Source organism: Lytechinus pictus, chromosome 3 (assembly GCF_037042905.1).
Source record: "Lytechinus pictus isolate F3 Inbred chromosome 3, Lp3.0, whole genome shotgun sequence".
NCBI classification, from domain to species: domain Eukaryota; kingdom Metazoa; phylum Echinodermata; class Echinoidea; order Temnopleuroida; family Toxopneustidae; genus Lytechinus; species Lytechinus pictus.
Genome location: NC_087247.1, coordinates 59,687,270 through 59,700,621, shown reverse-complemented (window position 1 = coordinate 59,700,621; position 13,352 = coordinate 59,687,270). Strand labels below are relative to the sequence as shown.

General features: G+C 33.1%; 1 protein-coding gene across 12 annotated transcripts in view; it reads left to right on the top strand.

The window, feature by feature from the left end:
* Positions 1 to 561: 561 nt before the first annotated feature.
* The window catches only part of LOC129256882 (protein polybromo-1-like), a 44,555-nt gene continuing 31,764 nt past the window's right edge, over positions 562 to 13,352 (top strand). For 10 of the 12 annotated variants that reach the window (XM_064097494.1, XM_064097489.1, XM_064097495.1 and 7 more), the window contains exons 1-4: positions 573 to 705; positions 1,757 to 1,854; positions 2,647 to 2,794; positions 7,295 to 7,417. In XM_064097494.1, coding sequence (XP_063953564.1) covers positions 589 to 705; positions 1,757 to 1,854; positions 2,647 to 2,794; positions 7,295 to 7,417 — 486 coding nt within the window. In that variant the 5' untranslated portion in view covers positions 573 to 588. Of the gene's footprint in view, positions 706 to 1,756; positions 1,855 to 2,646; positions 2,795 to 7,294; positions 7,418 to 13,352 lie in introns of all 12 variants that reach the window. The other 2 variants (XM_054895089.2, XM_064097491.1) reach the window with 2 other exon arrangements.

Below are 13,352 nucleotides of genomic sequence, written 5' to 3'. Positions count from 1 at the left end.
TCATTCAGATTAGTGTTTTCTTTTTCTCTCCGCAGATACAAATAAATTATTTACACCAGAAAATTAAATGTTTAATAGAGTTTGACTTTGATATTTTTTAGGCCTACTAGATCAACTACATCATAAAAATGTGTTTTTATTTGATTAATTGATTTAATAATTATACTGCATATATATATATATATATATATATATATATTATGTGCTCGCTAAGCCCCAGCGACACTCTTCTTTAAAAATGTATTTGGTATTCTCTGTTTGTCTTTTGTTCATCCTTCCTTTGTATACATTATATTTGTTGTGATTTGATATGTGCTTATATTGTAAATTGTTTTTACGTTTTTATGGAAATGTGGAAAAATACACCTTGAACTTTGAAATGTTAATGAAGGTGCATTTCCATATTTGCTCTTCACTGTTCTTCGTTGTTAATTATAAATCTTAGTCCTGGAACTTTTTCAAAATTTTGTTGTAAATTTGTTTATGCTCAAAATTTTTATTGGTAATCAGGATCCTCTGTGTTTTGATCTTTCAATATTTCTTTTGTTTTGTCTTACATGAAACAAAGAAGAATATATCTTAAGAAGTATGTCAAAGCGAAGAAGGTCAACCACTACTGATGTTAAAGATGATGATGATCTCCACACTTCTCCAACGTCTGTTGCTATCAAAAGAAGAAAGAGGTCCGTCAATGTCAATGATGCTGTAAGTATATGATTTCATCTTGAAGTATGATCTGTCAAAGCTTCATGGAGGTACGGATATTCTTTATTTAGTTTATTTGTTTCTTTGTTAACAATAACAATTTGATGAATATTTAATTGTTTGTTTCCAAAAGTGGAAGAGATGTCCGTGGCTATCTAGACTCATAAGCCCGTATTCTGAAGTAGAGTTTTACTTAGACCATGGTCCAACCCTGTAGTAATATTATGGGAAGCCAAAAATATTGTTTACATTGTATTTTTCTCATGTTTACCATGTTCTCTCTTAATTCTTTAATGGTGAAGGCAACTATGCTATTTACCCTCTCTGTTAAGAATGTTTTGAGAGTAAAATGAGCTAATAATTTGAACCTCTACTGTTTATGTCACATTTGTCTATCCATAGTTAAACCACAACTTAGACCAGAATACAGGTAATAGTCCCAATTCTCATGTCACATATTCATTTAATGACACACTTGCAGTCCAGCTGTTTGCAGTCTCACCTTTTTCCTCCTTTTCAATGTTTTTCCCGAAAGAATATCTTCCTTAAAATATCAAGATGGGAATATATTTTTTTCAGTCCTTCCACCCTTTATATAGAGTACCGTACTGGGAAGTGTCGCATAGCCAAATGCCTTTTCTGATGGCAGTCAAGGAAATTTGACATAAGAACAAACTTGATTTTTTCTCACCCAAAGTTTGCTTTAAATACTCAGGAAGTGTTCCTTTTTTAATGTCATTCAAGCTTGCTGTACAGCTTGTAAACTTAATATGAATATCCTTAAATTTATGGTTTATAGTGAGGTTCTCCTTTATAAGTTCATATTTAATGTAGTCCAATTTCATGGAAATGTGCTTTCCACCAGCATTACAAACATATGAAACACACATAGGATGCGAAAACATAGAAAAAAGATGGTGAACAATTATACAATACATTTAAAACAGACAAACAAAAGTATGATTATAAAGGAATTTATATTATTCATCCTACAAATGCGAAATTACAGCGTGAAAAATTTATATATTTGATTTTTTTTTTTAAAATACAGGGTGAAGTAATTCAGGAGTTATATGACATCATCAGAAACTACAAGAATGAAGATGGTAGAGTTATATGTGAAGCTCTTATCAGAATTCCCAAAAGGAGGTAAATATAATGAGTTCCTGATATTAAATTTATTATATCACTGGTTCTATCTTTTAGTGAAAGCGGTGAACATATCTGCAAATTAACTACATTGCTTTATAAGAAAAGGTTACATTTAATTTCTTTGAAAAATCCTCATTTTAATGTTGACTGTCTATTGACATGAACAGTTGTTTCGGTGTAGAAGAGCTTATTTAATTGTTTGATTTTGAAGTGTCTCAAGTTGTATAACAGTATATGGCCTGTTTTTTAAAGATAATTCATAATAGCGTTACCATGAATAAGACATTTGTGTGAAGTTCTCTTGGATTGAAACTAGAACAACTTTAAGATGAATGAGGGAACTGATGACAGCACTCACTCACTTTTTCTTTTGTATTTTATTATAAGAAATATGAAATACGTGTATTCTTATTTTCTCCTCTTTGTCCTGTGAAACAAAGTTTTATTTCTCACTGAACATGTGGAATTACCAATGTTTAACGTTATATGGTTCTGTCGAGTTGGTCCTTATTGTCAAATCTATAAAAATTGAAATATTGTATAATTCAAACAATAAAAAACAAGAAATAGTGAGTGAGGGACATCATCGATTTTCTCATTTGCATGTGACTAAATTTTGCATATAACTATTTTGTGAAAAATAAGCCAAACTTTGAAATGTCATAACTTTCTTATTTTACATCCGATTTTGATGAAATTTTCAGCATTATGCTTGTCTAATTTTTTTCTTTTGATTCAAATCAACATTTTTATGAGGTGGATGAGCATTTCATATGTCTATTTTGACAGGACTACACCAGAATATTATGAAGTGGTTTCTAACCCCATTGATATGCTGAAGATTCAGCAGCGTATGAAAACAGAAGAATACGACACAGTGGATGAAATGGTGGCTGATGTTGAGCTCATGGTTAATAATGCACAGGCTTACTATGAGGTAAGATATTTACATTTTACTGAAAACTAGATGAGAGTTTGTTAAATGAGATGTCAGAACTTCCCTTTCTGGATGATTTAAGAATTTGACAACTTGTTTATTTTGTTTTTTCCTTATATTAGGGTGATTGCATACACGGCTAAAACAAGTTTTAAAACCCTGCTTCCCACACAAAGCCCGATGCAACTTGTTTGTGCTCATGTGTTTCAGCTGTATTTATGTTGTACCACATTTATACTACAGACCATATTGCAGAACTTTTCAAAATTGATGTGGTTATTATTAAACTGGATAAATATTAATTTTGTGCTATTGTGCAACAAAAAATTCACAAAAATTCTCAAGGTCTCCATTCTTATATCCCATTGTTAGATTTTCATTAGGTAAAAAGGCTCTGAGAGGTATGAGAAAAAAATAAAGAAACTGAGTAATGTGTTTATACATTATTCAAGAATACATTTTGTCATACATCCTTGATTCTTGATCCGATATTCTGTGACAGTTTTCAGTACTGTACAAGCTGTTATTTTCGCGTACAGAAATTTTCGCGAATTGCGGGGGTCCCGACATTTTCCACGTACGTGCAGTCGCCGCTGGCTAACGTCAGCTTAATGGACGACGCCATACTGCCAGATTTGGCCCGCGCCCTCACCGGCTAACGCTCGAACGCCATTCATCCATACACTAATTCCTCTTGATTACCGTTGATAAAAACCTCGTTCAAATCTTTTCCAGAGTTCCTATGAATTAGTGATGGATGTTTTTCCGTTAATCAAATATCTTTTATTATACCAATATTTTTGTTATATTTATAACATTTTTATTTTAATCACAATTTCAGTCCGAAAGCGGGTCTGGTTTTGTGAACCCACGTTGTTTGTGCATGCCCACGTATGGCCTTACGCGTATTGAAAGGAATGATGTTGGGTCGAAAAACAGAATTGTTGTTATTGTTTGTTCCGTGTTTGTTGGGGATGAAACTATGATGGCGACCAGTCACGTTTGACTGTACCGCCAGATAGTTAAGATTAATTAATTAAGGTCAAGGTGAGATAAGAGAAATGAGCAAGGGGCTTTGTGGTGGGGGGGGGGAGAGGGAGAGAGAGAGAGAGAGAGGGGGGAGTTAAGAGGGCGAGTGGGGGGGGGGGGAAGAGGGCCGAGTGGGGATACAGTTTCATCATGCAGTACAGGGCGTCGATGAACACCTTAATTTTTTTCTCCAAAATATGGAAAGTGACAGAATAATCAGAAAAAGGTTGATTGGTTCTGATTTTGAAAAAAAAAAAAAAATTCAAACAGAATTAATCAAGATTGCTGTTATTCTTCATGGTTGTAGAATTTAATTTAGTTCTTTCAAACAACTCAAATTTTGATTAATCGTATTTGATTTATTTCACTCTTTTCTTTCGCCCCATTTTTTTTTTCTTCCAAAAAATCAGGGAGCTGAAAAAGATGAGAGCTAGAACCTAAAGATATGGGGTAGCTATGACGTTGGAGAGGGCGCAGCCCCATGCACTTGCAGATCCAGATCGATTTTCATAGGGGACACTTAGAGTAGCCCCTATTTCTTCAATATTTTTTTACAAGCAAAAAAAAAGTCAATGAAGACATCATGCCACCGACAGCTCAGCTGCCTCGTAAAAGGGGGGCGGTCGATTATTTTGAGCATTTTTTTCATTTTGTCCTCAATAGGGGAGCTAGGGGGGGGGTCAATTAATTCTATATACACTTCTATTGTGTTTATATATGGGGGGGGTCTGCTATTGAGCATGTTTTTAAAAGGGCTTAATATAACAGAAATTGTATGGTTTTAACACAATAAAATGTATTATGGAGGTTAATACTAAATTAATACATAATTAATGATAATTGTTTTAATTGAAAATGAAAATAATAAAGGCACCCATAAATACAGACCTAAACCTGTATTGGAAGTTGAACAGGCATAAAGTATGTTTAGCTGTAGCTGATGCTTTGATCCCGCAACCAAATAATGTTAGCATAAAGACTAAAGTAGCTTTTATATCAGTGGCGTAACGGGCGAAAAAAATTGAGGGTTACCAATACCAGTATACGATATGGCATATCGGGCAAAATTTATAAAAGTATATAGTTGCAAGCAAGCGACATGAGCATAATTTTGACGTTTTTGTTACAAAAATCCAATTAAACAATTTCGCAAGATTCTTTCCTTTTCCTTTTTTTTTTCTTGTTCGTGAATTGGGGGCATGCAAGACCCCCCCCCCCACCCCCCTAACAGCACCACTCTTTGTTATGTCACTGTCTAAAATTGGATTTCAACTTTGAGAATTTGAATTTCTAATCCAAAGGGATAAGACAAAAATATTTGCAGATTTCTTATTTCAAAGTATTTTTACCTAACTCCCTAACTCTGCTCTAGCTGCACTGCACGTTGCCCAACGGCCTTCCACCAAAGGGCCAGGCCGACTCGCCCCGTGAGCAAGTGACCGCGTTCGCGTAAGTTCACCCGAAGCCACGACTAAATTCTGACCATAAACATCACCTAACTAATCACTCTCTGACAATATTTCAAAGTATCTTTTATGACAGTCGATCCTTTGGGCCATTAAACGATAATATTTCCAATGTTATCATGACAAACAATTTTAATGAGATAGTGGCATTGTAGAAAAAACAAATTTATAAGCACGAAATGGCACCAGATATATCATCAAACATACAGCGCAGCGTTCGGGACTGGTGAGTGGTACGGCTCGCTTGGAGTTTTCGCCCCGACGAATTCGGCGAAAACGTTACCATTGCGCCGTGCGAATGTTCAATCTACGGCTCTCAATCAGAGACTTGAATGTCTCTTTTCGCATTATCGAAAATGTATCATAGACTTTGTTTGGTTTGTTTACAAGTAAGTTGCAAATCCGTCGTGATAATTAGGAAAATCCACAATGTCTTCTTCTAATTCTGTAAAAATTACGTCTTCAATGTACCTGTGTCAGAAAATTGCCGAAAATCGTAAAAACTTGCCTAAAATTTCTCTTTTTGAAAGTTCATCCATGGTCTGGAAAAAAATGTTATAACTTATGTAGACATATACCGTGAACAAATGCATCCTCGATCACTAAAATGAAGTATTTGCTAAGATTTTTTATCTCAGGCCGCGTTACCATGGCAACTTTGAAAAATCCTTATTTTTTAAGAATAAAATTCTGGTTTTAAGGGTCATTTTAGAGACATAAAACTTACCCTATTTTGAAGTATTGGGTTTAAATTTCACATAAAACTGAATTATCTATGTTTATACTTTCGTATATGAATATTCATATTTCTTGTAGAATCTTAGTTTTTGATTGGTCAATGTTTCAGTCACGGCTAATGACTGAGTGTAAAAAAATCTGAAAATGCGCATTTTATCGGCAACCAACAAGCAAGATGGCGGAACACATTAAGTTGGCGCTATGCACGTACGTGTTTCGCAGGTTAAATTTGCGATTGGAAAATGTATGAAACACTTACACAGCATTTCAAAGAATCAAAACTAGTGCAAATCATGTGCAAAACTATACTCTTCAAAGTTCCCAAGCTGATGTGTCTTTTGTACATAAATATGTCCATGTAAAAACAGTTACAAAATGTGGAAAAAAGTGGCTTAAATTTCACTTTTTTGTACCTTTAGATCTGAAAATTCATCATGTCACAGTTTGATCTGTAAGAGTAATCTTTTGAAGTGGTGTTTTGTTAGATTCACTTTTTAAAAAGATGGTTTCAGTGCAAAAATGTTCAATTTTGTGAACACAATGTTACACCTTTAAAAGCTCTGGTCATGTGACTTATGAATATTAATGAGTATGCAAATAGCTGCCAATACGTGTGTATATATCAGAATCGGATGACAATGAAATCAAATTATTTTATGGAAAATACATTTTATTATTACAGTGAGTGAATAAATATCGATAGAATTATGTGAGAAAATAATTTAGGCTCTGATTTTGTTTGAGAAATAAAAAAAAGTGAAATTCTAGCTAACTTTTTGAATCACTAACTGTACTTTCTAAAACTTATTTTTTGTACATATGAGGTGCATATTTCATTTTCTCTACAGAGGAGATTTTCAATAGGAAAGCTTTGCTGTTGGGGATATTGGCACTGACTAATAAATGTGTCAATATTTTCGCGTGTTGTTAAATTTATGGCCGATCAGCAATTTGCGAAATCCTTGAAAATAAAACCCTCGTGAAAATAACAGCTTATACAGTAGTTTAATGTTGATGCATAGTATATTACTGTTAAAGGAATGAGTCATCATGCAGAGGTTCCAGTGAATACATCAGTAGTACTTGAGTTGTTGTGAAGTAGAAGGTTCTAAGTAGAATATGAAATCTATTACGGTTTTAATGCCAAAGTGCTAATCCGTAAATAAATAAATAACTAATATACATTGTTTGGCAGTGAATCAAATGATAGTTGATATTTTTATGCATGTAGACATCTTAGAATAAAAGTCTCTGTGTCTTGAAACAGAAAACTTCCAAGGAACACAAAGATGCTGTAGAGCTGTGGACAGTGTTTTTACAATCTCGTAGAGAACTGTTGGATGGTCCTGATCCTAAAGAAGCTTCAGCACCAAACAATGAGGACAATCAGGTAAAACCATTTAAACAAAACAAACAGAATTAATAATGCAGTGTGCATATCAATTTTGGATAAATTCATAAGTAAAGTGATCCTTATCAATATATACATTTTAACAAGCATGCCATGTAGGCATATGATTGAGTTTTTTAATAGGTTACAAAATCAACTTAAAATTAATTTTTGGAAATTATAGATTTTTATATAATTCAATTCAATTCATTTATTTTCTCTTTCAATCTTTTTACATTTACAATGATAGTTCAATATACATATTTACAAAATATAACATTTAAATCATATAAAGAATAATAGTCTAACCTACATGCCGCATTAAAACTAGTAAGTACCAGGAAAAGATGAATAAATGACTGTTGCAAGTTTCTGTATTGTTAGATTTGAGTGACTCAAATGAGAACATTTGTTTGTTTTTTGTAAAGCCTTAAATATTTTTTTTGATTGAATTGTCAGATCTTATCAAAATGTGTCCCAAAAAGCCATCATTATACATTTTTCCAAAAAAGGAAATGTCTTTTGATGTCATTTCATTGTTTAAATGGTTAATTTGAATTCAAGATTTGTTCATTAGTTTCTTGTAGACATGAGAGAAAATGATTATTGATATGTAAGAAAAGTCTAAAATTTTCACTGCAAACTCATATTTTGTCAAACTGTTTACAGTACTACACAGGACCTTACTCTATGTTTGGTTCAGCTATTTTTATTAAGGTTTGTAATCCATAGTAATTATTAGACTGCCTTAGCACTGTCAAAATAATGAGGTATCATGCATTTAGATGGATGAGAAAAAATATTAGTTGTGCAATCAAAATACTTTGTATACAAAATAAGCATCTCTTTGTGCAAAATAGGCTTTCATTTGTCTAACTCGTATGTGTACTGGGTGACTGTATTACAGCTGCATCGTCTGAGTGTATGTGTTGAGTCTCATGGCTCCTACAGACAGATGGAGCCCCAGAAATCACCCATAGTCCTCTTAAAGAAACAGGACTTTCCCCACATACCAGCATTTCAGCTGGCTGGTATGAGTAGTAACTATGTCAAACAGGTACATGTATATTGTGAAGTCATTTGGTTGTTATATATCGTTGACCCGCTGTCCACGTTTGACCAACACCTTAAAATTTATGAGTATCACATGTCCAGTTAATTGAACATTTAGTGCACTTATTGTTATATTAGTTTTAGCCATAAAGCTATCACCCCCCCAAAAAAAAAAAAATAATAATGATAATAATAATAATAAATAATGAAACAAAATGAAATGAAATGAAAAAATAAAATAAAAAATGAATAAGACCCAACAAATCAAAATTACCAAAACTTTGGACAATGGGCTTCACTCATTCATTTTTAGGTGCTGTACCACTAAAAAAAATGTATGTTATAGGTATGTGGCTATTTATTTGCTTATTCAAGATACATTATATACACAAAAAATCCTTGATGTGCATATATACTTTGCCCTATATTTGCTACAAAAATGAAGGGGTGGGTGAAATATCAAATAAACATGACTCTGTCATGCCAGCATGCTGGAATCTGTACAGTTTGATGGGATCTCTGTATCATTTCATCTGTTCCAGAACATGGAAATCTGTGATTTTGTAATGTTAAAAAACAAAATTATCCCGTCCCGATATCCTAATATTTGACCATTCTGATCGTAAAGAAAAATCATCGTGACCCCAAAAAATACTGTCATGACTTGGGCCTACTCTCCTTTCATTAAAGAGGAATCCAGCCTTTGGTCATAAAATGTTATGTTCAAAAGGAGAGATATAAATAAAACAGATTGGTGAAAGATTGAAAGAAATAGGACAAGAAATAAGAAAGTAATTGCTGCATTAAAATTGAGATCCCTAAGACTATGTAGATTTTAAATTGGCAACTTGGTAAGTAAATTATGACAAGGGGCAAGGACAACTTTCCCTTAGGCCATGTACTTAATTATCAGGGATTTGTGGTTTTCTCCTAAGTACCAATTCCCCTGGGGCAGTAATCTAAATATAATCCCCATATTGTTATATGTTCACATGAAAGAAAAATGTTATTTGAAGAAAAATGTTTGGAAAAAAAAGAAATTTTAGCCATTTTATGTATTGGAGTACATTGAAGAGAAGTCTTTGCCTTACATCACTATGACATCACATATGCGGCCAATTTAAAGTCTCCATGGGTATAGTAATTACCCATTTTTACAACTTTTAAAAATTCGTAACTTTCTTATTGTTTGTCTGATATTCAAATTTTCACCTATCAACTTGTCTGATTTTTCCTTTTCCCCTAAAAACAAGTTTTTAGAGGTGCAATTGGGTTGGATTCCCCTTTTAAGACAGTTTGTAATATTGCAATGCCTGTACCCTGTTTATGAAACTCCAATGAATAAATGGAATAGCATGGGTTTTTAAACATTATATTTGAAAAAAAATTGCAATGTCATATTTGGAAATCCTATTTGTTTTTAAAAATTGATTTCACTTGAGGTTTTGTTTTTATTCTTCTTTGCAAACATTGCTCTTTTCTAGTGGGGATAAGGTGTTTACTAAACTATCATAAAAAGTATCTCTATCAACCTATATCTGAATAATGAGGAAAAAATTGGTGCTTTTGGAAAATTATGATTCAGCCATTTGAAGACACTAAGAAAATTTAACATCTTTAAATATGTATTAATCCATAAAGAATAGATTGATTTACATATTTTCTTGCAGAGCAAATATGAGTTGACATGGACTGCTTTGAGATGCATTTTCTGTACAGGCTGAAAGGGACTTCATTGTGTGTTAATATGATCCTCACGAGCATGGTGGCAAGGGCTTACTTTTTAAGAGGTTATTTTTACATAACAAAATTAGTAGCTCCCATTTATAATTGAACAGGCATAAGCAGTTATTATAAATATAATATTTGACAAAATATTAAAATCTAAAGAAATGATGAATTAATGTATGAAAGTGCCAAAGATATTTATTGAACGTAAATCCAGGGGGTGAGGGAGCCCACTCTACCATTTGGCTGTAGAAATGTGCAACCACAGGTTCCTGAACAATCAATAGATACATACATATACACTTTTTCATTTGTCAAAGTGATACATTTATTTCCATGCGCTTCCTGTATACACTTTACTTTTAATCAAGCATAAATGCTGTAAAACATGTCCCTAACCAAGAATCTATTAAACATTGCATCGAAATGTAGACCAATTGGGAGAGATTTTTATTACTAAACACATAAACCCCTTGTTTGGACTTCGTTTTTTTTTTTTCATTTTTCTGCCCGAGTGTGTGTATACCAATATAATGCCCCCCCCCCCAATTTGAATCTTGTTTACACATTGCACATGAGTTTTGTCTTCATTTTCAGTTGATTGAATAAAAAAAGAAAATGACATCTAGTACATGTTATTAGCAAGTGGTCAAGTGGTCCTGTATGAAAAGATTGTGAATAATGTTGCAATTTGAATGTGCATGTGTTTCTCCTGTTTTGTTTTTATGTAAGAACAAACATTCACTGTTAGTGTCCACAACACTGTGCCATTTAATTTGAAATGAATGTCCAAACAAACAGTTCAAAATCTTGTTGATGTACATGTACATTTATATATTTAATTTTCTTGAAAATACTATGAAATGTTATTTAACAAATAGGAAAGAGAAGTAGAGAACCCCCCCCCCCCCCCAAAAAAAAAAAAAAAAAAAAAAATACTGTGTAATATGTATTTATAGCCTAAAGCTCTGGTAAACTAGATGCAATATTGTGAAATATCTTGCATCTTCAGACATTCTAATGTTCCAAAATGGTAGTAACTGTAATATCTTTTCATCTGTTAATTCTTTGAGAAATTTGAAATGTTGTATTGAATGATAATTAGCACCTTCTCACATTAATGTTTATGTGTTTAGGGTTAGCCCCCATCCATCCTGTTTCCATTCTCAAATGAAAGAACTTCAGATTGATCAACTTAAAATATGAATCATTATAGGAGTGATGATGATTAGTTTGGGGTATATAGGTCAAAGGTTCAATTCTCCTGTTTCTTGTTTTGTTTATCATCCACACCACAGTTTTAGGACAGATAAATTAATTCAATGTTGGAATAAATTGGAACAGAGAATAACACTGTTCCCTCGGGGAATTACCAAGACTTTTTATAGTGTTTAAAGATCGAATCCACCCTAGAAATTTTTTTATTTGAATAAACAGAGTAAAATCAAACTAGAATAACGCTGAAAATTTCATCAAAATTGGATGTAAAATAAGAAAGTTATGACATTTTTTTCACAAAACAGTTAGGCACAACTCAGTAGCATGCAAATGAGACAATCGATGAAGTTCCTCACTCACTATTTGTTATACACCTGTCCTACGGGACGTATTACGGTATCACGCTCTGTGTCTGTCTGTCTGTCCGTCTGTTAACTTTTCTTTGTAAACGCGATAACTTGAGTTTAACTAACCTCATATAATTTGATGTGTATGATACTGGTATGGATCCCAGGAAGTCTATTGATTTTGAGGTCCAAAGGTCAAGGTCACAGTTACATGTTTTCATCTTACCCTTCTGCAGTCCTTGTAAACACAATAACTTCAAGTTTAACTTAACCTTCCACTTTCCTTGCTTGACCAATAACTCAAATTTCCGTTTTACAGGCGGGCGTATTATGTGCCCGCCTTAGCGACACTCTTTTTTTGTATACGCCCGTCCTACGGGTATTGTGGTATCATGCTTGGTGTCCGTACGTCTGACCGTCTGTTAACTTTTCCTTGTAAACGCGATAACTTCAGTTTAACTTAACCTAAGCTCATATAATTTAGTGTGTATGATACTAGCATGGATCCCAGGAAGCCTATTGATTTTGAGGTCAAAGGTCAAGGTCACAGTGACGTGTTTTCATCTTACCCTTCTGCAGTCCTTGTTAACGCGATAACTTCAGTTGAACTTAACCTAGCCTCTTATAATTTGATGTGTATGATACTACCATTAGTTGCATAGATCCCAGGAATTCTATTGATTTTGAGGTCAGAAGGTCAAAGGTAAAGTTGCCACCTTCAACTTTTCTTGCTTGACCAATAACTCCATTTTCCGCGTTACAGGCGGGCATATTATGTGCTCGTCTTAGCGACACTCTTGTTTATTCAAATTAACTTTTTGTTGGGGTGGACTTGTCCTTAAATGTGAAATTTATACACATTTGTACAATACTTGTATTAATATAGACCTTTCATCTTTCATATGAAAATGCAGTGGACTGTACTCTTACTGATCTTGTAAATCTTCAGTATATGGTTTCCATATCAAATGGGAGGTTGAATTCTCTTCATGCTATAGGGTCCTGTATTTTTATATTTGCTGCAGGATGAGAAAATCATGTCCTATTGATGAAATACATTTATAGATTAAAAGAAATGTGTATCAAGCTGCTTAAATATTGGCTTAAGATTCAGTCAAATTATTTCAGCTACATTTATGCAAACTCTCATGGTGCAGTATTTTTTTTTTGTTAATCCACATGTACATTCTCATTTCATTGTCTATGTTATCAACCATGTCTTACCCCCTTTTTGTGCTTTGTCATGCCATTGTACTGAGCTGGGGAAAAAAACTATTGGCTGTGGTTTCTGCATGGATGTTACCTCTGGACATTTTGTAATACATTACAAAATCAATTCTATAAAGCTCTTTTCTGTCAAAACTTTTGTATTAAAGTAAAACTTAAGTATTAAAGCAAAAAGGCAATGAATTTCTATTTTAATCAAAACTAGACTTGAACTTTTTCTCTATTGAATTTTCTTCTCTGGATAATAACTGTTAAGCTTTAATGTATGTGTAGTTAAACTGTAAGGGCAGTTAAGTTTAAATCCATATTTAATATATAGATAATTTTTATAAATAAGTATCACTGCTTGTTTATATTATAAT